General features: G+C 39.7%; 1 protein-coding gene across 7 annotated transcripts in view; it reads right to left on the bottom strand.

Moving 5' to 3' along the window:
* Positions 1-723: 723 nt before the first annotated feature.
* Positions 724-25,031, bottom strand: part of prr12b (proline rich 12b) — a 61,872-nt gene continuing 37,564 nt past the window's right edge. For 3 of the 7 annotated variants that reach the window (XM_085453022.1, XM_085453027.1, XM_085453024.1), the window contains 9 exons: positions 22,003-22,604; positions 21,795-21,911; positions 21,400-21,533; positions 20,343-21,145; positions 20,115-20,234; positions 7,286-7,383; positions 6,940-7,071; positions 2,326-2,421; positions 724-1,810 (listed from right to left, as the gene is read on the bottom strand). In XM_085453022.1, the coding sequence (XP_085309148.1) occupies positions 1,676-1,810; positions 2,326-2,421; positions 6,940-7,071; positions 7,286-7,383; positions 20,115-20,234; positions 20,343-21,145; positions 21,400-21,533; positions 21,795-21,911; positions 22,003-22,604 (2,237 nt within the window). In that variant the 3' untranslated portion in view covers positions 724-1,675. Of the gene's footprint in view, positions 1,811-2,325; positions 2,422-6,426; positions 6,577-6,939; positions 7,072-7,285; positions 7,384-20,114; positions 21,146-21,399; positions 21,534-21,794; positions 21,912-22,002; positions 22,605-25,031 lie in introns of those variants that run through there. The other 4 variants (XM_085453023.1, XR_014919932.1, XM_085453025.1 and 1 more) reach the window with 4 other exon arrangements.

A 25,031-nucleotide genomic window follows, 5' to 3' on the forward strand; every position in this document is an offset into this window, starting at 1 on the left:
TCTTTCACTCACCTGCTGGTGTAATAAAGAGAAGGACACACAACCACTGGCAGCTTCTTATCACCGAAGAAACCTTTGAAGCAGCTAATCTTCTTTCTCTTCTCTCTGTCCTAGCCCCACCCCTAATTTCTATAAGCTTTGGATTTACAGCACTACAACCACACAGCACACTGATGAACTGTGTCATTCTCTCTCTACTGCACACTTACACCCCACAGTTCGGTCTTCCCATGAGTGCTTGATTCGGTCGGTGTTCCCAAAAAGGTTTGCCATATCCTTTTCTCTCACTGACCTGGAGCTTTGTCAGTATTCATTTGCATATTGTGGACTGCTTAGGTTTAATGTCCTTGTGTATCATGTTTAGAGAAACAGATTACAAAATAATCCTTACTAGGACTCTATGCTGAATTGGATTTGCATCACACGATTCCTGCTTGAGATACAAAGTTCCTGAGAGGAAGATAAATAAACTGTACTCCACCCCATGCTTTCGAATGTCTGATGGATGAACTATTGTTAGAGCTCTCAACAAAGAGTAAGGCTAAATTACAGAAAAAGAAGGAACACTGCTGCCTTGTACAGCACAACTGAACAGTTGTTTTAAAGTGATGCTATCTACAGTAAACTTAAATACATCAATTCAAACGTTTGGGCAGTGCCTTTGCATTAGCTAAAATCCACTTAGCTATGATGCAAACATTCTTGAAAAGACTTCAGCTCAAGGCTATTGATTCATTGGGGCATTTGTTATTTTCAGAGTTTTAATGCAGTATGTCCAATACAGCAATTGCATGTACTGAAGAGCCACTGGAAACTAGAGGATGAAGTAGCTGTACAATATTTACAAATCAGACTCTGCAAGAATATCCTCAGAGAGTTCAACTTATAGGAAAACTCAGCAGCAAACAGAAAAAAAATATGACATTAAATACTGATATTAAGGGTTTATCATCATTTTAACTCATACTTCCTTTAAGAAAGCAGTACTTCATTCTTTTTGTATTCTTCTTCATTAAGGGAATTAATCCCAATCATTCATTATCTCCTGAAGAACAAACAGAAACATCATGATTTGGTTTTAAATATATTATCGTCCTGCTTTTTTCTGATGCAGATAGAAAGAAAAGACATTCACACTGTCTTTTTAAACCTCACTTTCATCTCACTAAACCATTCGTTTTAGCTTAGCTTTGCATACGGGCCATTTGGTTTTACACCTATAAAACATTTTTCAAAAATGTGAACTGCAAACAATTCCATCTGAGAAAAGTACATTTAAAAAATGGATTTGTGTAAATTATACAAACCACATTAAATACATATTTTACTTACATACTTACATAAAAGACAGCTTGCACATATATATCCATGCTGTGTAAGTCCTGACAAAAGTCAGCTTTGTAGTTCTAATCAAATAATCTTTCATTGACTTTTGGGGAAATCCATTGCTTTCCAATAGTTCACTAGCCTTCATAAATTGGTACAATAGTTGGACACAGCAATAAAGCAAATACTTACAATGGTAACCTTCCCTTTAAAAAAAAATAGGGGCCACTCTCGTTGCATTTCTGGCGTCCAGTTTCTGATTGCTTTGTTTCACACATTCTGAACACCTCCACCTACTTAATGCTGCAGGTGGATGTTTGTTTTTGGAGGCAGAGGTTGTGATCGTCCTTTAGGTCTTTGCACTAAGAGTAAGCAGTTCCATGAAAGAACTGAAGAGGCTCTCAAGCCAGCCTTGGTTCGCCATACACTGCTGCACCACCTCCTCCTGGCCAGGGTCCTCCGCTGCCTGCTCTATATTGTCTGTCTAGTCAGAAAACAACAGTTATGTTACAGTATCATGGCTAATGATAATGTCTATACAGTGTGTGTGTTCACACTTATACATCAGTGTTGTCACTCTGTAGTTCCAAAGAAGCTACAAAGGACTGGGGAGCTTTTAAATTTATGCGGTTAGTAAGTAAGTCAAATTTATTTATATAGCACTTTTCACAGATAAAGATCACAAAGTGCTCAACAGTCAAATCAGAAATACAAATAATAATATAACACAATGATCAAATTAAATAAACGTTTGTTTGTATAGAAATGTCTTCAGCTGCTTTTTAAGAGTCAACGGAGTCTGGACAGTGTAAAGACAATGGAAGAGAGCTCCACAGGCTTGGTGCCTGAAAGCCCCGATCCCCATGTGCACGTGGGACCAACAGGAACTTCAGGAACTTTGTTAAACCAGCCATATAGGTGGTTTATGTTATATCATTTATTGTATCCCTAATATAATACACACTGGGTATTATAGCAAAAGTGCAGCAAAATCCTTACCTCCTTCTTGCAATGCAGGAAGGTGTGATATTTGTAGTGGTGAAGAGAATGATACAGACTGTATATCCGGCAAATGTCAATCGAAAGTTTCATATCCTGAAAATGGTGATAGAAAAAGAATTGAGTTTCTTTCTACTAAAGTCTTTCATCTTAGTAATTACAGTATTATTTGAAAAAGTACAACTAATGATCAAAGCAACACAAGATTATTATTAGATATTATTATTAGACTCAATTGGCTTCTCTCAAAATGTAAAAGAACCCACCCACCACTTTAATCACACTCTAGATCTTGTTTTAACATATGGCATAGAAACTGAACATTTAACAGTGTTTCCTGAAAACCCTCTCCTGTCTGATCATTTCCTGATAACATTTACATTTACAATAATTGATTACACAGCGGTGGAGAGTAGACTTTATCACAGTAGATGTCTTTCTGAAAGCGCTGTAACTAAGTTTAAGAATATAATCCACCCACTGTTATCATCTTCAATGCCCTGTACCAACACAGAGCAGAGCAGCTACCTGAACGCTACCCCAACAGAGGTCGATTATCTTGTTAATAATTTCACCTCCTCACTACGTACGACTCTGGATACTGTAGCTCCTGTGAAAACTAAGGTCTCTAATCAGAAGTACCTGACTCCCTAAAAACTCCCTGAAAAGCCTTCAGTTAATCCAAAATGCTGCAGCAAGAGTCCTGACAGGGACTAGAAAGAGAGAGCAGATTTCTCCTGTTTTGGCTTCCTGTTAAATCCAGGATTCAAAATCCTGCTCCTCACATACAAGGTCTTAAATAATCAGGCCCCATCTTATCTTAATGACCTTGTAGTACCATATCACCCTATTAGAGCACTTCGCTCTCGCTCTGCAGGCCTACTTGTTGTTCCTAGAGTATTTAAAAGTAGAATGGGAGGCAGAGCCTTCAGTTTTCAGGCCCCTCTTCTGTGGAACCAGCTTCCAGTTTGGATTCAGGAGACAGACACTATCTCTACTTTCAAGATTAGGCTTCAAACTTTCCTTTTTGCTAAAGCATATAGTTAGGGCTGGACCAGGTGACCCTGAATCCTCCCTTAGTTATGCTGCAATAGACGTAGGCTGCCGGGGGATTCCCATGATGCATTGGGTTTTACCCTTCCAGTCACCTTTCTCACTCACTATGTGTTAACAGACCTCTCTGCATTGAATCATATCTGTTATTAACCTCTGTCTCTCTTCCACAGCATGTCTTTATCCTGTCTTCCTTCTCTCACCCCAACCAATCACAGCAGATGGCCCCGCCCCTCCCTGAGCCTGGTTCTGCTGGAGGTTTCTTCCTGTTAAAAGGGAGTTTTTCCTTCCCACTGTCGCCAAAGTGCTTGCTCATAGGGGGTCATATGATTGTTGGGTTTTTCTCTGTATGTATGCTTGTAGGGTCTACCAGAGGTGGGACCAAGTCATTGTTTTGCAAGTCTCAAGTAAGTCTCAAGTCTTTATCCTCAAGTCTCAAGTCAAGTCTCAAGTAATGTCAGGCAAGTCAGAGTCGAGTCTCAAGTCACTGGTGTAAAAGTCCGAGTCAAGTCACAAGTCTGAAACTTTGAATTTCAAGTCCTTTCGAGTCTTTAAAAAAAAAACAACGAAAAAATAATGTTGCAGTTATATGCTAAATGTAAATATTAGACCATGTAATTTTTTAATCTGTGTTTTTCTCAACACATGACAAAATAGTGAACTTAGAAAATATACACAAATTGTGAAATTGCACCTCTTTAGAATGCAGCTCAATTAAACCTAGCTCCAAGAATAATTTTCACCGACAGTTCTGAGATAAGCTGCATGTTATTCTTGGATGCGGTTGTAGGACCGGCTTTAAAATCGCATGACAAAAATATCATACATATTAAAAAAAACTGAATCACCAACGTAGCCTGGAAAACATTTGCTAGTTAGATGAAGTCAGCTATCTCATCTTAGCATATTTATATGCATATTTATAATCATACGGTTCTTGGAGTGAGTGCACACACTCATGAAGTTTAGTAACTTCTGGTCACTGCAACAAGCCCAGGTACAGTTTACTGACGGATGGGTGCAGGACCTTGAAATGCACCGTGTAGAACGAAAGACCATCGTACGTATCATAAGTTTACCAGTCTCACAAATCGTCTTCATAAATACACATTCGTTAACCGTTTATTAATAGGACCTTTGAGCTCAACGGTAATTAATTAGTAATGGAAATAATTTCTGGTACCCATCACAGAAATGTAGCAGTGACAATAATACTGTATGCTGTAATCGTACTGGGCAATTAGTGATACAAAAAACCTGTTTTATCCTGTGAATAAAAGTATATGTTTTTGTCAATGTACCATAATAACAGAAGCGAAACGCAATATTGTGTCAGGACAATTCACTATTTATGCACAATAAACAAAGGAGCATAGCGCGACAATTTCTGTTCAGCGCCAGACTTGCTTGTAACCTATATCACCAATTATGTTATGAAAATGACGTATTAAGTACTAAAAGACACTGACCTTTGTGTAAATGCTTGGAGCAGACTAACCTGTGAGCTGGAGTGTTCTGGGACGTTATATTTGATCTTTGAATGGCTGCAATCCAGACCATCCGTCGCGTCTTTGTTACTTTGGAAACATGGCTCGAACAATTTCTCTTCAACGACGTAATCCGATAACAACCGATCTCTTTACCCGTCGGCTTCCTGTGGCTGTCATGCGACCGGCTATTGCAGTTAATAATACAACGGCTTCTTGACATTTTTGTGTTTCTTTTTATCGCTGTATAACTGATTTTAATTGAAAGCCTGCGTGCGCTAGTACCACTTGCCACGAGTTCCCAGAATCCTTTGCGGTTCTACCCGTGAATGACGTCACATTTTCAATCTCTATATAATATGCATGTTAAATTTTATATTTGGGGTGAAATATCAAGTCTTTTCAAGTAAACCGGTTCAAGTCCAATTCAAGTCCCAAGTCATTGGTGTAAAAGTCCAAGTCAAGTCACAAGTCTTAGAACATTTTTTCAAGTCAAGTCTAAAGTCATAAAATTAATGACTCGAGTCTGACTCGAGTCCAAGTCATGTGACTCGAGTCCACACCTCTGGGGTCTACTGTACAATATAAAGCGCCTTGAGGCGACTATTGTTTTGATTTGGAGCTGTATAAATAAAATTGAATTGAACTGAACTGAATTAAAGAAAGTTGTACACATAGTAGGTAACCTAAGTATTTAACAAAACTGTGATGTTTCTTAACCCTTGAGGTGATGTTGTGTTTAATTCAATTCAATTCAGTTTTATTTATATTGCACCAAAGAAATAAAACTGAAGGTGAAACTCAAGGTGCTTTATAATGTAAGGTAAACAGCCCATAATACCACAGACAAAACCCCAACAATTGTATGAACTCCTGTAGACAAGCACTTTGGTGACAGTGGGAAGAAAAATCCCTTTTAGCAGAAAGAAACCTCCGGCAAAACCAGGCTCAGGGAGGGAGAGCTACCGCTACCAGCTGAGGGTGAGGGGAGGAAGACAGGACACAAGATTCATGTTTCCTTTTTACAAAAAATGTAACAGTTTCTTTCATTAAAATTAAAAAAAGGTCCCTCTGGTGATGGTGAAGGGTTTTATAGTTAACAAAAACTAAACCTAAACGTGTTAAACTATTTATTTAGTTAAAATAAAAATAAAACCTATAATTTTTAAAATAGATTTAAACTAACAAAAAATGTTTGTGAAAAAGTCAATAGAAATATCCTTAGTGTCTACAAAAGGTTATATGCTTTTCTTTTACTGATTGTAATTGTACTGACTGTACTGAACTGTGTGGATTTTTCTAAATCTTGCCTCTGACATATGCCCTGCACATAATAATTATTAAAAAGATTCAGACTAACTGGTGTGATGATGTACTCATGTAGTGTGCAAAAGTTTTGAGTCCATTATTTCTTTATCGTTAGGAAAATGGGAAATGCATTATATAAGGTAAAACCAGAGTTTGTACAATTCTAAAGAGCTTGACAGTCTGTAAATATTTGGTTATGACCACCTTTATTCTTCAACACAGCCTCACAACACAACTCTCTCAGGCAAGCTACCCTGTATTTCTTTTAAGTCGTCTTCAGGAATGATTCTCCAGGCTTCTTGAAGGACCTTCAAAGTTCTTCTTTGGATGTTGGTTGCGTTTTGTTCAGGTCTCTTTCAAGACCATTACACACTGCCTCAGTAATGTTGAAGTCACTGTCATGCTGAAAAATAAAGCTGTTGCCAATAAGTTGCATTCCAGATGGTAATGTATGGTGGATGAAAATCTGACTGTAGGTTTATGGTTTCATTATTTCGTCAATTTTGACAAGATCCCCCAAACCACTGGCTTAAATCCCTTTTTATACTTGAATGATCCATAGGTCAGTGTTCCACAACCAAAAAAATATTTCCTCTAAAAATGGACTAAAAATTAGTGAAAAAGCAGCCAAGGTCAAAAGAAAAACTTTGAAAAACCTTCAGAGCGATTAGACAGCTGTTGGATAACAACAAATTGCCTTTCAGCTTGTAACACCAGGCACAGGGTATTGACTACATAAATGTGCAGCGTCATAGCTTTTTCTCACCTGCTGCTTAGGAATGCTCCTCTTGATTTGGTTGAGAGTCTTGCGGTTGTAGCCCTCCCCACCAAGGTGAACTTTGACAACTCCAGATTCCACAGGATCTGCTGTCATTTTGGGGAATATATGTAAAGCCTCCTGGATGATGAAAGTAAATTGGCGTCATGAGACAAAGGTCACGTTTAGCTTAAGGCCACAAAGAATCAGATTTCTGCAAAGAAATGTTTTCAGTTAACAAAAATGTATCTGGTTTAACACTTAGACTATGGGGAATCATCTTCAACAAATCTCTGAAACAAAGTGATTTAAGAAGTGCCAAACAAAACCAAAACAGAAGAATATGAAGCTTTACCTGGTGCTGAGCACTCATGTTGACTCTCCTCAACAACTTCTTCTTCTGTTCACTGAGCATACTATCAATTTTCCTCATGGGCGGGAGGTATAATTCATCTGATGTGTTAAAGTAGTAGAACACTCATTTACTTTTAAACCTTACATTTTAATTCATGTCACTGCAATTTTCAAAAGACTCTTGAAATGATGCCAAGTAATTTAATTAGTAGTTTTCCATACTGGGTACACTAAAAATAACAATAAAGATGGAGCATGCTGTCTTTGTCTTAGCAACTTATTTGCACCATTTTATCTTTAATTATTAAAAGGTCTTAAAATTCTTGAAATCATTTGCATGGGTCAGCAGTTCATCCCTATCATAACCACCAAGACCTCGGACAGTCTGAGGACGTGGTTAAATAGAGTCATTCCATCTATTTAAGGGAAACAAAACTGAACATAATGCATACGAGATGAAGGCCTATCAAAATAAAACAGGAAGTAACTAACACTAGGACTAGGACTAAGATATACTGACTTGACATAATTAAACATGGAAACCAGATGAAAATGGAGAAAGGACAAAGGAGACCACACAGACACGGGGACATAAATGGGACATAAATGGGACATAATGGGGAGACAGAAAGGAATCACAAAACAAGATAATTTAGAATACAAAAAGAGAATAATACATCACAATGGAAAATAACAACCTACTAACATTACCAAATAAAAAGGCTTAACACAAGAGTTCTGAAAAAAGGAGCCAAACCCCACAAAAAACTCAAAATACCCAGGACAATGACGGGTTATTGTTTGTTTTACTCTATCCCTCATTTCAGTTATGCACTGTAAAATATAATATTGTGTTTAATTAAAAATATCAAGTAGACTGAGCTCAATTTTTATCAATTTGTTATTAGAACTCAGTTTAAACTCCTAGGACCTGCGTCCACATATGTGGACATCACATTTTCGGTTGTCTAGACCAAAATACTACATTTTGCTCTACAAGGGCCTGATCCACTTACGAGGACATTATACTGCCACTGTTCTATCGAAATTTTAAACAAATATCCTCATATGTCAATCTCATTTTTCTCAGGAACAAAAATTAGGTAAAAAAAAAAATCTGGTAATTCTTTGTTTTTACATTCATCAGGTGCCAATCAGCCCAAATAGCAAAGAAAGCATGCTGTGGAAGAGTTCGGGTCTTAGGAGGTTAAGTAAGTTACCAGTACTTTTTATTCAAAAAGCTGATAAACTAAGTTTATTTGAGTTGTCTTAAATTAGGAAAACTAAGTAAGCAGGAAATGTTGCTTCTCAGTGAGGAAAAATAAAACGATATGGTTTGAAAATGCCATGTCGTCCCTCACACAGCTCAGTCCACATGTTCATGATGCCTGCTTTTTTTCTGGAATATGTTGAGCAAACCTGGAGAAGCTTCAGCTCAAGAGATCATTGTTGTCATTGCTGTGATTCTTTACGTGATACTCTGACTTGGTGAGTAAATGTTTACTCTTATTCAAACTGTTTTTGTGGCTTCTCTCAGTTTAGCACCAGGTTTATGAACTTGCTAGCTAACTGGTGTTAGCCTAGCATTGCTGCTGCCTCTGGGCTCATGTTACTTAAAAATTAACCCCACAGCTTTAAAAATGTTATATGAAAAGCTCTCTGTGAAATTTTCTGTTGACTGTTTGAAACAGAAACGTGAGCAGCTACTTGATAAGATAGGGTGACCATATTTTTTTAATGGTGAAATTAAAAAATGTGATATAGGCTTTTACAAGTCAACAGGGGCAAAAAAATAACATAAAAACCTCTGGAATTAAATAATGGTACAGAAATAAGGCCTCATCTGTATAAGAAAGATTACCAGTACCGGGACGGTACGAGGGAAAGTTTTTTGCAGTTTGTCTGCAAAGCTGCAGTTGTGCTTTGGCATCTTTTAAACACCACTAGGCACTGCTGCATGCTGTCTCTCCCGTCTGTGAGCACAGAACAACAACTCACAAAGCAGCAGCTCAGGGATGGAGTCACACATATGGGTCCTCTGTAGGAAAAGCCGGACATTTTCATTCATCTTGAAAATCCCCCTGAATGCCCCAGACAGAACATGATCTTTTCCTGTCTTCTCTTATTAGACTTGAGATATGACTGCACTATGCTGTTGCTGACGACCCCAGTAAATTCTACAAGACATGCTGTGTAAGTAAATACAAACACTGAGAGTTTGGTCTGCATTTATTCAAAGATCATATCCCATAGACCACACTGTCTGCACTGTATATAGTGAAGTCTGCAAGTTTTTGAACAGTGCAATTTGTTTTGTGCCCAAATTATTTTCCAGATCATCAGAATGAAAGTTATTGGCCATGTTTGCAGAGCCCTTTTTAAAAATATGCTTTCATAACATTAATGTGTGTGGGGTGGTGGTCACGGCTATCCAGACTGACAGGTGGGACACTGAATGCCAGCTCTCCGGTGGGGACGGAGCCTGAGGTTGTCTAAATTGGGGTCTATTCTATAGTAAATGAAGAAAAAATGTTTTAAGAAAGCAAATATGTTGGTGTTCTAAAAAATATGTTTGTTTGCTTGCAGGACACCAGGAGAGATGAGTCCTCCGTCAAAGATTGTCAGTGAAGATGGTCGCCTGCAGGTTCAAGCTCATTGCATCTCCAACCCACATCCACTGCCACTGTACTGAAGGGAAGTTAAAGACTTTCTTCTGCACCTACATTTGGATCACCTCGATCCATGATAGTCATTCAGGCAGTGATGCCTGGACTGGAAACAAGCCATCCTTAAAATATTAGAATATACCAGCTCCTGTGTTGGAATGAAAAACAAATGTGTTGTTTAAACTACAGACAATAAATACATTTTATATTGATTATATCAGTAAGGTAACTTTCAAAACAAAGTTGTGGTAGGCCTAAACTTAGTTTCAGAATAATTAAATCTGAGACTTTGTTTCATTGTAAGATTATAACAATGATGGTAATATAACTGTTTGTTGTTCAGCAGAACAGTGTCCAGCATGCTGGCTCATATACCTTTTTACATTTGAAAATAAAAGTTGGGCTGATTTTAACACCATCACAAGAAGTGATGTTAAATGTTAATTATTCTTTTGAATCATACTTGCATTCAGCGTTATATTAATATAAGTGTTGTACTAGAGATGTCAAATATGATAAAACATAATGCAGGGCTCTAGAGTGCGACCAATTTGTTCGCAAATGCGACCAAATTTTTCAATGGTGCGACTAAAAAAAACCCTAGGTCACACCGGTGCGACCAACTGTTTGAGTAAAAAAAGAAAAGTCTCCATGTGGTCAACAACAGACACACATTATGCCTCTATCGTGATCTAAACCAATCAGAGATAGTCAGGAGCGGGACCTCTCTGATTGGCTGTGGTCCTGTTGAAAGTGCAGGTGGATAGAGAGAGGTGGGTAGCTTAAATAAAGCAGTAAAGCTCAAAAACTATTTCAACAACCACCAAACAGTAAATGAGAGCAGGTAAACGGATTCCACACAAAGACGTAAACACAGAGCGGACCTGACGCATCAGAGTCAGTGAGCTGTCGGCTTTCTCACCCGACGGCCCGTACACGGACACGCCGTCGGTGCTGAAAGCCGACAGCTCACTGATTCTGATGCGTCGGCGGGTCCGTGGTTTGTGTTTACGCCTTTTTTTGTGCTGGATTCTGAGCTGCAGGTTTTATCTCTCTCCAACCAAAATTCACTGAACCAGCAGCAAAACAAGATCCAAACTACAATTCACATTTGATAAATGTCGTCAGGAATTCCCTCCGACTTTTGCTGTTTTGCTTCCACCACAATAAAAATCACACTTCATGCACAGCTCTCTCTCTCTCTGTACTTCAAGAACAGTTTCCCGTCTCAAATCTCAATTTTTGCATTATTCATTCACTTATTACCCTACCAGTCTACCGTCGTTTACAGCACAGTCTGCTGCTGTCTTTCTTTTTTCTTTTTTTTTTAGCTTAAATGACCTCAGACAAGAATATACTGAAGAAATGTATACTTTTTAAAATTGTGCAAAATTGCAGAATATTTTTAGGGTTATCTGCTACAAAAAGGCAAGCCAGTAAAATCTGCTTCATGTTTTTCTGTTTATCCTCAGTTACTTTGACACAAAGGCCTCTGCTGTGATGCTCACACCTCTGATAAAGTCTCACATGTATAAGTACTGATAAATGATCAGAAGCAAAATTGAATCAAACCGGGACCTTGTGAATCGGAATCAGATGGATTATAGAAATCAGTGATGATACCAAGCCCTAGTGAGTAGCCTAGGCCTGACAGAATGGATGTAGCTGTGGGTAATGAGAAAAGATGAAAAGAACGATTGATAACTTTTTTGTTAAGTTAAGGCCTGATCCGTCAGAAATTCATAGCCAGCTCTGATACAGAGCCATCAATCTCTGAGCGCTGAAAAAGCAGCAGTGTATCCAGAAAACACAATATATGCTGCGATAAATGCACTGCTCAAGAGTCCCCTCTAACACTGCCTTTCTGTGGCAGGCAGCAGCAAACAGGTCGTCAGAGGAGGTCAAGATGATGATTAAGTTTAGCATTGTCTCGCTCTGCGGTAGAGTATCACTTCCTGATCTGCCATGGCTGACGGCCTGGGGGTCAAGGTCCACCGAAACACAGCATTCCACCCGCAAGCTAATGGGATGTGCGAGCGGTTTCACCGGTCACTCAAGGCCACACTCCGGCTTCCTTAACAGGTGACGACTGGGTCGACCGTCTTCCTTGGGTTTTGCTGGGATTGCGTAGCGCGGTTAACGAAGACCTCGGGGAATTCTTAACTGAGACATTTTGGACTTTGGCAGGAGGTTGTCTCTGTTGACAGACTTAAGCCAGCACATGTTCTGCAAGATGATCAGGTGGTCCCGGCCCAGGCCCCTCTCCACGGCCGCCCACCTGCCACCGGGCTGATGGATTCTGCCTTTTCCCCTAGGAGCGCCCCACAACCAATGGAGCCCGAGTTGTCTGCAGCTTTTTCTGACCGCCAGTGCCAGCCTTGCTCCCGGGCTGGGTTTCCCTCAGCCAGTTCCCCACCCCCCCGGTTCAGCCGTTCAGGCCGTTTGCTTAAAGGGACTAGTTCTGCTGGTTGTTAGGGCATGTGTGGTGGACCACTAGAGGGCTCCACTCACACCCAGTGTTGAGGAAGTGTGTGTTGCTGTGTTTTGTGGCGCGATGTGTTCAGTTGATGTTGGAGAGGAATAAAGAAGGAGTGAGAATTAAGAGCTCTGTGTCGTATATGCTTACCTCCACAACATGACTTAATAATTGATCAACAAATCGATTTACTCTGCCTTACAGAAACCTGGTTGCAGCAGGATGATTATGTTAGTTTAAATGAATCAACACCCCCGAGTCATTCTAACTACCAGAAACCTCGAAGCACAGGCCGGGGGGGAGGTGTGGCAGCAATTTTTCACACCAGCCTATTAATTAACCAAAGACCCAGACAGACTTTTAATTCATTTGAAAGCCTGATGCTTAGCCTCGTCCACCCCAGCTGTGAAAATCAGAAACCAGTCTTACTTGTTATCATCTATTGTCCACCTGGGCCTTACACAGAGTTTCTGTCTGATTTCTCAGACTTTTTATCTGATTTAGTTCTGAGCTCAGATAAAATAATTATTGTGGGTGATTTTAACATCCATGTAGATGCTAAAAATGACAGCCTCAACATGGCATTTAATCTGTTATTAGACTCAATTGGCTTCTCTCAAAATGTAAAAGAACCCACCCACCACTTTAATCACACTCTAGATCTTGTTTTAACATATGGCATAGAAACTGAACATTTAACAGTGTTTCCTGAAAACCCTCTCCTGTCTGATCATTTCCTGATAACATTTACATTTACAATAATTGATTACACAGCGGTGGAGAGTAGACTTTATCACAGTAGATGTCTTTCTGAAAGCGCTGTAACTAAGTTTAAGAATATAATCCACCCACTGTTATCATCTTCAATGCCCTGTACCAACACAGAGCAGAGCAGCTATCTGAACGCTACTCCAACAGAGGTCAATTATCTTGTTAATAATTTCACCTCCTCACTACGTACGACTCTGGACACTGTAGCTCCTGTGAAAGCAGATGACTCGTAAGCTGGAGAGGATCATCAATTTAGCCTGGAGAAATAGTTTGTTGCGTTATAAGAAAGCCCTCCACAAAGCCAGAACATCTTACTATTCATCACTGATTGAAGAAAATAAGAACAACCCCAGGTTTCTCTTCAGCTCTGTAGCCAGGCTGACAAACAGTCAGAGCTCTGTTGAGCCAACCATCCCTTTAACGTTAACTAGTAATGACTTCATGAACTTCTTCACAAATAACATTTTAATCATTAGAGAAAAAAATTACCAGTAATCATCCCACAGATGTAATATTATCTACAGCTACTCTTAGTACCATTGATGTTAAGTTAGACTCTTTTTCTCCAATTGATCTTTCTGAGTTTTGGAATGGTTAAAAAGCTATGTAGGGAATAGGCAACAATATGTACAATCAGAATCAGAATCAGAAACTTTATTGTCATTGTCATGAGAACAACGAAAATAAATGAATATAAATCTAATTTGATGGATATAGCTTGTGGAGTACCTCAAGGTTCAGTACTGGGTCCAAAAATGTTTATTATGTACTTAAATGATATCTGCAGAGTATCGGAGATTTTAAAGTTTGTAATATTTGCAGATGTTCAGGTGTGGAGTTGCCACAGGTTTTGGGGATGATCACACAGGAATTAACGATATTAAAGAAGTGGTTTGATATAAATAAATTATCATTGAATCTAGATAAAACCAAATTTATGTTGTTTGGAAACCAAAAGAAAAACATCCAAGTAGAAATATGTGTTGACAATGTATATTTAGAAAGAGTAAATGAAATAAAATTTCTTGGGGTGATCATTGACCACAAGCTCTGTTGGAAGCCACACATTACTTATGTTCGGGGGAAATTGGCACGGGGCATTGCCGTCCTGGGGAAAGCAAAGCATATGTTGGATCAGAAAGCACTGCACATTTTATACTGTGCTTTACTACTGCCATATATGAGCTACTGTGTAGAGGTCTGGGGAAACACATACAAAAGTAACACACAAACAATAACTATAATACAGAAAAGGGCCATTAGATTAATAAATAATGTAGGGTACAGGGACCATACAAATGCACTCTTTGTCAAAATGCAAGCTATTAAATTCCAAGACTTGGTGAAGCTTAAAACAGCACAAATAATGTATAAAGTAAGAAATAAATTGCTTCCCAAAGAAATCTGTAAATTGTTCATAGAAAGAGAAGGTGGGTATAACTTAAGAGGGAAATGGAATTTAAAAATACAAAGTGCTAGAACAACTTTAAGAACTATGTCTATCTCAATTGCAGGAGTTAAATTATGGAACAGTCTAACAGAAGAAATAAAAGACAGTCAAAACATAAAACAGTTTAAAGTAAAATATAAAAACCTAATTTTAAATAAGTATAAGAATGAAGAAAACGGGGTTAACCCAGGACGGTAATGTTGCTGGTAATGGTGTTGCGGTTCTTTTTTGTTTTTTTGTTTTGTTTTGGTTTGTTGTTTTTCCATAACTTGTGTATCTGCAAATATACACATTCTGTATTTTTCATATGAAAGAAACTATACTGTGGTGGGGCTTGCTAATTTCTTGTTTTTGATTTATGTATGTTATGTTTTGTTTTACTTCATATGTTTCATATGTTGTTTGTTTAATTTAAGACAAAAAAAAATTAAATGAATGAGAGGTAAAACTTGAGGGGGTAGGGACAAATAAGTAAATACTTCAGCCTACTCCTTTTCAAACAAATAATGGAATGATATTTTGTAATGATTGTGAAGGCACATGTTTGAAATGTTTGAAATAAAAATGAACTGAACTGAACTGAACTGAACTGAGTTAACTTCAATAATTACTTCCTCCAAACCATCAACATGTCTTTTAGACCCCATTCCTACAAAACTGCTCAAAGAAGTCCTGCCATTAATTAATTCTTCGATCTTAAATATGATCAACCTATCTCTAATGATCGGCTATGTACCACAGGCCTTCAAGCTAGCTGTAGTTAAACCTTTACTCAAAAAGCATCTCTAGACCCAGCAGTCTTAGCTAATTATAGGCCAATCTCCAACCTTCCTTTATATCAAACATCCTTGAAAGAGTAGTTGTCAAACAGCTAACAGATCATCTGCAGAGGTTTATTTGAAGAGTTTCAGTCAGGTTTCAGAGCTCATCACAGCACAGAAACAGCTTTAGTGAAGGTTACAAATGATCTTCTTATGGCCTCTGACAGTGGACTCATCTCTGTGCTTGTCCTGCTAGACCTCAGTGCAGCGTTCGATACTGTCGACCATAATATCCTATTAGAGCGATTAGAACATGCTGTAGGTATTACAGGTACTGTGCTGCAGTGGTTTGTATCATATCTATCTAATAGACTCCAGTTTGTGCATGGAAATGGAGAGTCCTCTTCACACACTGAGGTTAATTATGGAGTTCCACAGGGTTCAGTGCTAGGACCAATTCTGTTTACATTATACATGCTTCCCTTAGGCAGCATCATTAGAAGACATAGCATACATTTTCACTGCTATGCAGATGACACCCAGCTCTATCTGTCCATGAAGCCAGATAACACACACCAATGAGTTAAAGTGCAGGAATGTCTTAAAGACATAAAGACCTGGATGGCCGCTAACTTTCTGCTTCTTAACTCAGATCAAACTGAGGTTATTGTACTCGGCCCTGAAAATCTTAGAAATATGGTATCCAGGGGCGGATCTAGAAGGGTGGCATGGGGTAGCAAGTACCACCCTAAAATGATCCCTTGCCACCCCAGTTTTGCATATGACAGTGTTGTTTATTAAAATAAGATAGCATTAAGAGTTTGAGCGTAGTTACTGTCAACAGTGAATATAAATACTAAAACTGAATATATTGGATAGTGTCTCCCCCTCCACCATTAACAAATGGTTCAGCCCATAGCAGGACCGGCTTTTTTCTTATTTTCAGTAGCAAGCGATGCTTATGATTGTGCCAGAGCACATTCTGAACAACACCATGGGAATTTCGCTTTTTACACAGGTGGGTGGATGTTACACTCTGGAAATGGAAGGAAGGTGAGTGTTATTAACCCTCTGTGGTCCACAGACACGCTGCACCTCCAAATCACATGACTGATGTAAGCTGATACAGCAACAAGCTGCAGCCACGCTGAGTCTCTGTTTCAGCCACATTGAAAATTCAGACTTCAAAGTTTTTAAATTTTAATTACAGGCCAGTAAATCCAGAGTTATGATCATATATATAAGCCACACTTTTTTCTAAATACTGTCGTCACGTTTTTGTGTGGGTGTGTTTTAAGCGTTTTCTAAGGACAGCGCGAAAACAGTAAAGAAAGAAAAAAAGCCACCTCTTTCCTATCGGTGGAAAAATGCACCATGTCGACCAATTAAAAAAAAACAGTCAACACGTAGGATTTGGTTGTTTAGGAAGAGGGAAAAGGACGGTAACGGCAGTGAGAGAGAGCGAGCGAGTGAGAGAGAGAGAGTTTAGATGTGGGAGATTTGTGACGTTTAGTGTGGAGTGTTTACTTAGTGTTTTGTGTTGTTGTTCTGTTGTGTATTCGTTTTGTTTTGTGTGTCAGTGAGGGCACTAATGAATGTCACAGAGGCACATTTGTAAGCACTGTCACTAAGTAGAAAACCAGTGATACACCTGCTGTTGTCAGGCCTGCAGGTTTGTCCCTGTGCTCTTCTGTCTGTTGGTGGACAAACTTGTTTTTTTACTGGCACACATCATTTGTAGGGCATCTTATTGCAACACCTGATTGTTCTCTTATTTTAATTTTCGTAATATGTTTAAATGGTTGTAGAAAATGAAAGAAACGGCAGGTGTATTGGCTGCATTTTTAGATAAATAGTTGTTTATGTTTACAAAATGTACAATTTATATTTGCATTTCAAGTTATAAAAATTTACTGTTTTTTTTTTTTTTTACAGTAAAAAAATACTAGTAGGATTTTAAGTTCTTTGTGTGGTTTCAGATCAGTAACACTAATGCAGTATGTCAGTGAAAAAACAACTAAATTCAGTTGAGCTGAAAAGATACCAAACAAGGCAACGGGGGAAAAAATAAAATGAAACAATCTGAGGGTGAAATACAAACGTAAACTCAAAAGGAGTCAAAAGTGGCCGGTTGTATTTCAGACCTCAGAGGGTTAATCCAACAAATCATGAAAAATTAGGTTTAAATTTTTGTTCATGACAGTGCAGATTTCTGACATTTTGTGTAATTTAAGCTGTAACAATGTGATTGTTTTCTAACAGTGTGAAACATAAGTTAGACTTGTGTTTGTAAATGAACCGCCCCATGTTGTGTAGCTTTCTGGATTTTATAATTGTTGTGCTAAATATTTATTTATTATACAGGCTATACAGTACATAACATCAAAACTCACATGTTTTATGTAACTAAAGTGTGTAATTATGTGGGCTACAGACAATAATTAAGTTCTAGACTATATTTATATGAAAAACGTGTATACTTACTGCATTTGAATTATTCTAACCATATGTAACCACCTGCATATGTGTTTGGAAAAAAAAAGGCTTCGATTTTGCCACCCCATTTGATTTCTTTGCCACCCTCATGCCACCCTAAGAAAATTTCTCTAGATCCGCCCCTGATGGTATCTAAGCAGATTCTTACTCTGGATGGCATTACCTTGGCCTCCAGTAACGCTGTGAGGAACCTTGGAGTCATTTTTGACCAGGACATGTCCTTCAACGCACATATTAAACAAATATGTAAGACTGCGTTCTTCCATTTGCGCAACATCTCTAAAGTTAGAAATATCCTGTCTCAGAGTGACGCTGAAAAACTAGTTCATGCATTTATTACTTCCAGGCTGGACGACTGTAATTCATTATTATCAGGAAGTCCTAAAAACTCCCTGAAAAGCCTTCAGCTGATCCAAAATGCTGCAGCAAGAGTCCTGACAGGGACTAGAAAGAGAGAGCAGATTTCTCCTGTTTTGGCTTCCTGTTAAATCCAGAATTCAAAATCTTGCTCCTCACATACAAGGTCTTAAATAATCAGGCCCCATCTTATCTTAATGACCTTGTAGTACCATATCACCCTATTAGAGCACTTCGCTCTCGCTCTGCAGGCCTACTTGTTGTTCCTAGAGTATTTAAAAGTAGAATGGGAGGCAGAGCCTTCAGTTTTCAGGCCCCTCTTCTGTGGAACCAGCTTCCAGTTTGGATTCAGGAGACAGACACTATCTCTACTTTAAAGATTAGGCTTCAAACTTTCCTTTTTGCTAAAGCATATAGTTAGGGCTGGACCAGGTGACCCTGAATCCTCCCTTAGTTATGCTGCAATAGACATAGGCTGCCGGGGGATTCCCATGATGCACTGAGTTTCTCCTTTCTAGTCTTGTTAGATTGTTAGTTAATCATTTACAAATGAATATTGTCTGTATGGACAGCAATTTTGCCCCCTTAAAAGTGCACATGTGAAACTGGTTTTAAGCGATGCTGTTGAAACATTTGGGTGCGCCTAACTTTTGTGCTGGTGCACCTAAGAAAAAAAGTTAGGCGCACCAGTGCAACTGTGGCAAAAAGTTAGTCTAGAGCCCTGTAATGTGATTTTTTTTTAAGTAAGTTACCACAAATTGTTATTTAATTTAGTTGAACTTGAAATGTTTGTCAGTGGGTAAACAATTAGTACTGCACAGTCAGAAACATCAAGTTATTCTTAGTACTGCATACTTGCAATGAATGAGTGGTCCTAACAGTCATAAGTAAGCTTTACTTAGTGTTTTTAAGGCAACGAGTTTGCATAGTTTTTTTGATTTCTGGGAACTAATTAGATTTTACAGGGTGATGCTGCCCTGTGTTCCCCATGCCTTGTTAAGTTTTCACATGTTAGTGTATCCATTCTTTCTTACTTCCTGTTTTATCAGTTAGTCTTGAGTGCACTGTCTTGTTGCAGCTCTGCTCCCCAGGTGATTCATCTCTGCTCCAGTCACCCTTCTGTATATTTATAGTTGCTGTCTTTCTCTTAGTCTTTGTCACATATTGTCAGCCCTGTGTTTTATGCTTTTTTTCCACCTTCTGTAGTTTCTCCAGGCTCTTGGATTTAGTTGCCCTTTTAATTGTTTTCCTTGGACTGTTCTGCACATACAACTTATAGGTACTCTTTAAGATTTATTTGAATTAATTTGATTGGGGATTGGTTAATTGGTAACTCTAAATTGCCCATAGGTGCAAATGTGAGTGTGAATGGTTGTCTGTCTCTATGTGTTAGCGCTGCAACAGACTGGCAACCTGTCCAAGGTGTACCCCGCCTCTTGCCCTAAGACAGCTGGGATAGGCTCCAACCCCAACCCCACCCCCGCGACCCTGACAAGGATAAGTGGAAGAGAATGGATGGGTGGATGGGTGGACAACACCGAAGAGAATGGGTCAACGTTCTTCTGTCAATAATATAGCAACTCCATCTACTTAGTTCAACGACTGTTTTTGCCATCAAATGCAAAATGAGCTAATATATTTCACCAAATACTAAAATGGCTCAGTTTAAACATTTGATTTGTGTTGAAATGCTGAATAAAAATGTGAAATTTCCAAATACTGCATTCTGTTTTTCTTTGCATATTACAAAAATTCTTGGAATCATACAGACAGACATGCATGCATTCTCCATTTTCTTGGAGAATGCTTTTCTCTGACTTAAGACTACAGTGTAGTTTGAACTGAGTGCTCACCATCTGTGTCCTCTAGGGCTTGAATCATATCAGGGTCAAGTGCTGTGCTGACCAACATCTCCACATAGCTCCTGAACATGTCCCTCATGGCTCGACTGTTCACTCCACCCCGCGCAGGCCCTAAAACACAAAACCAGCTGCACAGAGGCCTGGACACAGTAATCGTTGGTTGAAGGCAATGGGTTAAAAATAAATGTGTGCATCATATGCACTCAAAGAACAGCTGACCTTCATCATCACTGAGTAAGGAGTAGTCGGACTCAGATGAAGAGGACAGCACCGCCTTCAACCATTTCTTCCTTTTCTTGGGTGGAGGCTCAGCCTTGTCCTTTGAAGTCTTGGCTCTTCCCTGAAATGCCATCTTTATGTCTCCTCGGTTCTTCTCTTCTTTTGATGCCATTGTATAATCTCTGTTGACTTGCTCCATGTTCTCCTTTCTTTCTTTTTCCTGAGCTTTCTCCTTTTCTTTCGGCTCACCATCTGTCTCCATGTCCCTCTGCTGTCTGTCCTTCTGGTCTCTGTGCCTCTCTCCCCATTCCCTCTCCCTAAGTTTTTGTTCTCTCTCTCTCTCCTGTTTCTCCTTTTCTATCCTCTCCCTCTCTTTTTGTTCTCTCAGTGATCTTTCCTTTTCTTTCCATCCTCTCTCTTGGTTCATCCTTTCCCTCTGCTCCCTATCCTGTTTTTCCTTTTTCCTTTGCTGCCTCTCTTTAAGTTCCCTTTCTTTTTTCTCCTTCTCCCTTCTTTCACTCTCACTTTCCATTTTCACATCTCTGTGACCCCTCTCATTTTGTTCTCCACCATCTTTTTCTTTCTTGTGCCTCTCTTCTTCTTGTTCTTTGCGATCTCTCTCCTCCTTCCTTTCTCTTTCCTTATGTTCCGTTTCTACTTTTTTCCTTGTTTCTCTCTCTCTTCTTTCTCTTTCTCTCTGCTCCATTAGCTCTCTTTCATTCCGTCTCTCCTTGTGTCGACTATCTATTGGAGGTTGGCTCTGATTGTGAATGGTCAGCAGCTGTTTAGGTAGAGGCTGGCGTCTGTCAGTCAGTAGACATGAGGAGAGACACTAACTTAATTGGTGTTTGTCTTAAGCACAGGCACATGAAACATAGATTAATTAAAATGTTGAAATTAGTCACTGAATTGTTTTTGTGTGGTACAGTCTATGTGTGTTGAGAGTTCATCAACAAGTTTTATGGGAGGGGGGAGTTTGGGCCTGGTAATCCAGGGTAACCTTGATGCAGGCCAGTTCTGGTTACACTTTCCACTCAGTGTCTTTCTCTCGCCTTACCTCAGAGTCAGGCCAGCTCTGTGCCATGGCTTTCGTGAACACACTCTGACGTAATCTTTTTTGTTGACATTCTCCAAGAACTTCACATATAAACGCTGGTAGTGCACTTTGGCATCACCAAAGTAACCCAAATACTGAGAGAACAGACAACAATTAATATGTCATAAAGAGATATATTTGTAAAAATTCTAATGTTGCAAAGAATATAATGATCCATTCTACAGAAAACTGCTTTAATGTTACGTTTTAATAGGCTGAGAAGAGAAAAACGTCAAGCATCAAAGAGACTGGCTCTGGGAACAATACCAGGTCTGTGTTGAACTGTTTTGAACCCAGAGCTGTCCACCAACAGTTTATGTCCTTAAACATAAACTACGTCTTTTTGAAAAACTCACGTTACTTGTTGCACAGAACTGCCTTTGACCATCTTTGATCTCTGGGCTGAATTTCTGGAGCAAAGCTTTTTGCACCCTCCAGATAGGTGGAGGCTCTCGGCCTGTCTGCAAGGCCATCTAGTGATACAGACAGACAGTCAGCATATATTATGGCTGGTAAGTTATCTATTCAGAACACATACTTCCTGAGGCCTGTGGCATGACTCACCTTAAGAGTACCAATGTCCTCAGTTCGCACCACAAACTCATCCCGCTCACGGAAGATTCCCTCACCTCCACTCTCACTGTCTTCTTCTTCACTCTCCCCAGCGATGGCAGCATCAGCCTGCTTCTTTGCCAGGTGAAGGGAGGTAAGACGCTGGGATTGTGGGGCCTCCTCTGGCGTTGGAGGTGATGGTGGGTGAGAGGACAATGAAGAGGGTGAGGAGGATAAAGTGGAAAAGTAAGGCAACCCAGCTTCAGGTTCCTGATCCTGATCAGAGGATGATGGGGGAGGTGTGGTGGATGGGGGCGGGGTCGATTGGCCGAAGGGAAGGTTGAACAGCGGTGACGATGGGATGACTGGTGGCGAGGTGGAGGGGGGTGGGGAGGTGGCTGCAGTTGAAGCCTGCTGGTAGGAGGATTGCTGCATATGCTGATCAGAAGAAAGATCACTTAGACTGACTTCTTCCTCATTCTGTTGGACTGGTGGTGGAGAAGGTACAGAGATTGACGGGGGAGGGAGAGGCGATGGTGATGAGTATGTGAGCGGTGAGGAGGAGATGAATGGTGATGGAGGTGCAGGAGCAGGCACACGTCCTGATGGTGAATCTGAAAGAAAAGGCACAGGGTGAGTTTATAATATTACTTGAAAAGACTTCGGGCATACCGGGCATTTGCTCGGTGGCCCGGTGACTTTTTTTTTTCTTTGTAACGGCATAAACAATGAAAGGTGGTGGATTGGCCAGATGCTGGTCGGTGTGTAAAAATAACTCAGTTGTTTGGTGGTGGCTGTGGCGGTGCTCAATAATAATAATAATGATGATGGATTGCATTTATATAGCGCTTTTCGGGGCCCTCAAAGCACTGTACAAATGCCACTATTCATTCACTCTCACATTCACACACTGGTAGAAGCAGCTACAGTTGTAGCCACAGCTGCCCTGGGGCAGACTGACAGAAGCGAGGCTGCCATATCAGATTCACTTCCTCAGATTCAGTAACATTAGCAAGTGGTGGAGGCCAGCAGGTGGATGAGAGAAAGGGGAGGCAGGAGGACAGACCCGAGGTGGCCAAGATGTCAGGTGAACTGAACTTCAGGTAAGAAGTTATGACCTGCAGTCTATCAGGTTCAGATATAAACCAAGTTTAGGTGGAGTTTATTTTTGTTGTGCTGACTTTTTACAGTCAGTTACAATAACTCGTACTGTGTGCTAGCTAGCATGATGGAGTTTCTATACAGCTGGGTGGTGCTATGATGTTACTGATAGTGAACTTTATTTAATTCATAAGGTTAGTTAGTAGAGTTGCCAACCGTCCTGTAAAAAGACGGAATCGTCTCGTATTCAGAGAAAATATTACGCGTTTCGTGTTGAGGTGAAAAGGAACAGTTTGTCCCAGACTTCAGCTACAATGAAAAAGACACAAAGCTGGAGTTATTCTGTGTCTTTGCTGCACAGCTGCCTCTTCTTCTCTCATTCTCTCCCCTCTCTCCTGTTTCTACTTCAATCATGAAACTGATCAATGATCAGCTGATCGTCTCTCTTGTTTGTTTATCGCCCACTTTGCGCCAGAAAGAGGAAACCAGCGGTTGTCGCACTAAACAACAGCAGCACGTTTAAGCTTGATCAGCTGTTGTTAGAATTTATTTAATATTAATTTCTAGTATCAGCTGATGTTTGCTGGAGCCACAGCTGTAAAGCTGCTGGTCATGATATCGGTTTAGATATCTGGTGAGAGGGAAACATGAGGATGAAACCAGGAGATGTCCTTACTGAATCATCAGAGCTGAGCAGGTGATGGAGAAACAGGTTTACCTTTTAGGTCACATGAATGAGTTGAAGTTATGAACTGTTTCTGAGAGACAAATAACACCAGGATCCTTTTCTAAGCAGCTGACAGCTGGTAACTGTGCAGGGGCGGGTCTAGCAAAGTGTTGCCAGGGGGGCAGGTAGGGCATTGACAGGGAGAGGGGGCACAAAGAAATACTTTTCTTTCTTATTCTCATTTAAAATGTCTCGCTTTTATTAAATAATTATCTAAATCTTACAACCAAAGTTTTTATCTGATGTAAAATGTATAGAAATCATACATATAACATCGAAGCAGCTGGAATCCACAGCTGTGCGTGTTCATGGAGCTGCATGTTCACCTGCTGGACGTCACTACCTGACAAGTTTAACTGTCTTCAGAACATTGCAGAGGCCTTATTGACAGTGTTTGGCTCTACATGTCTGTGTGAGCAGATTCTCTCATATGAGTCCTCAGGTAGCCTCTGAATGCTGAACACTGGGAGACCTGTGTCTCTGAGTGGGAGACCAGAGATCACATTAACATATGTCTCTGTATTAACAAACATGCCATATTGGCCCAGTTTATTATTCTTATCATTGTTGTGAGGAGACCATAAATAGCATTTACATTTTCTGTTGTACAGTTCATTTGCTGTTATGGATAAAAAGTGTCTTTTTCTTTGTTTCAAAATAGCTGATAACTATTCGCTGACAGCTGCCAACATCTGTCAACAAATATAATTCTATAAAGTTGTTCTATATAGTGTGTAACTGTTAATACAGAGCGTTATTACATTTATTGCTAATGCAATCATATGGCACACTGACTTCTGAGGAAATTTTAAATGGCACTCATTATCAGAAAGATTGCCGACCCCGGATCTAGAGAATTTTGTCGTGTCCAAATTCATGGGCTGCATCCTCCTGAGGACCCGGCCTTCGCGGTCTATGTGGGCCGGGTCCTCAGAAGGTCGGGTAGACCGGAAGCCTTCAGATTAGCGTCACCGCTGTCTCGGTGGACTTTAATAAGCTCAGCCGTCTGCTCCTTGCTATCTAAAATATAACAGGACACTGGAGTAAACTATCGACCATCTCACACTTCTGTTTCAGTTTTCTGTGTGACGTTTATTCAGCTGTGTGAAAACTATAACTTTAGTCTCAGCCAAACGGATTTACTCAGGAACAAATAAAACACGAAAAAGCCAAAAAATAACATTTTAGGTTATATAAGTGACTTACGTTTAAC

The sequence above is a fragment of the Copadichromis virginalis genome, linkage group LG4 (genome assembly GCF_057382275.1).
Source record: "Copadichromis virginalis isolate Kocher_CV1m ecotype Utaka linkage group LG4, C_Virginalis_male_GT1.1, whole genome shotgun sequence".
In the NCBI taxonomy this organism is placed as follows: Eukaryota; Metazoa; Chordata; class Actinopteri; order Cichliformes; family Cichlidae; genus Copadichromis; species Copadichromis virginalis.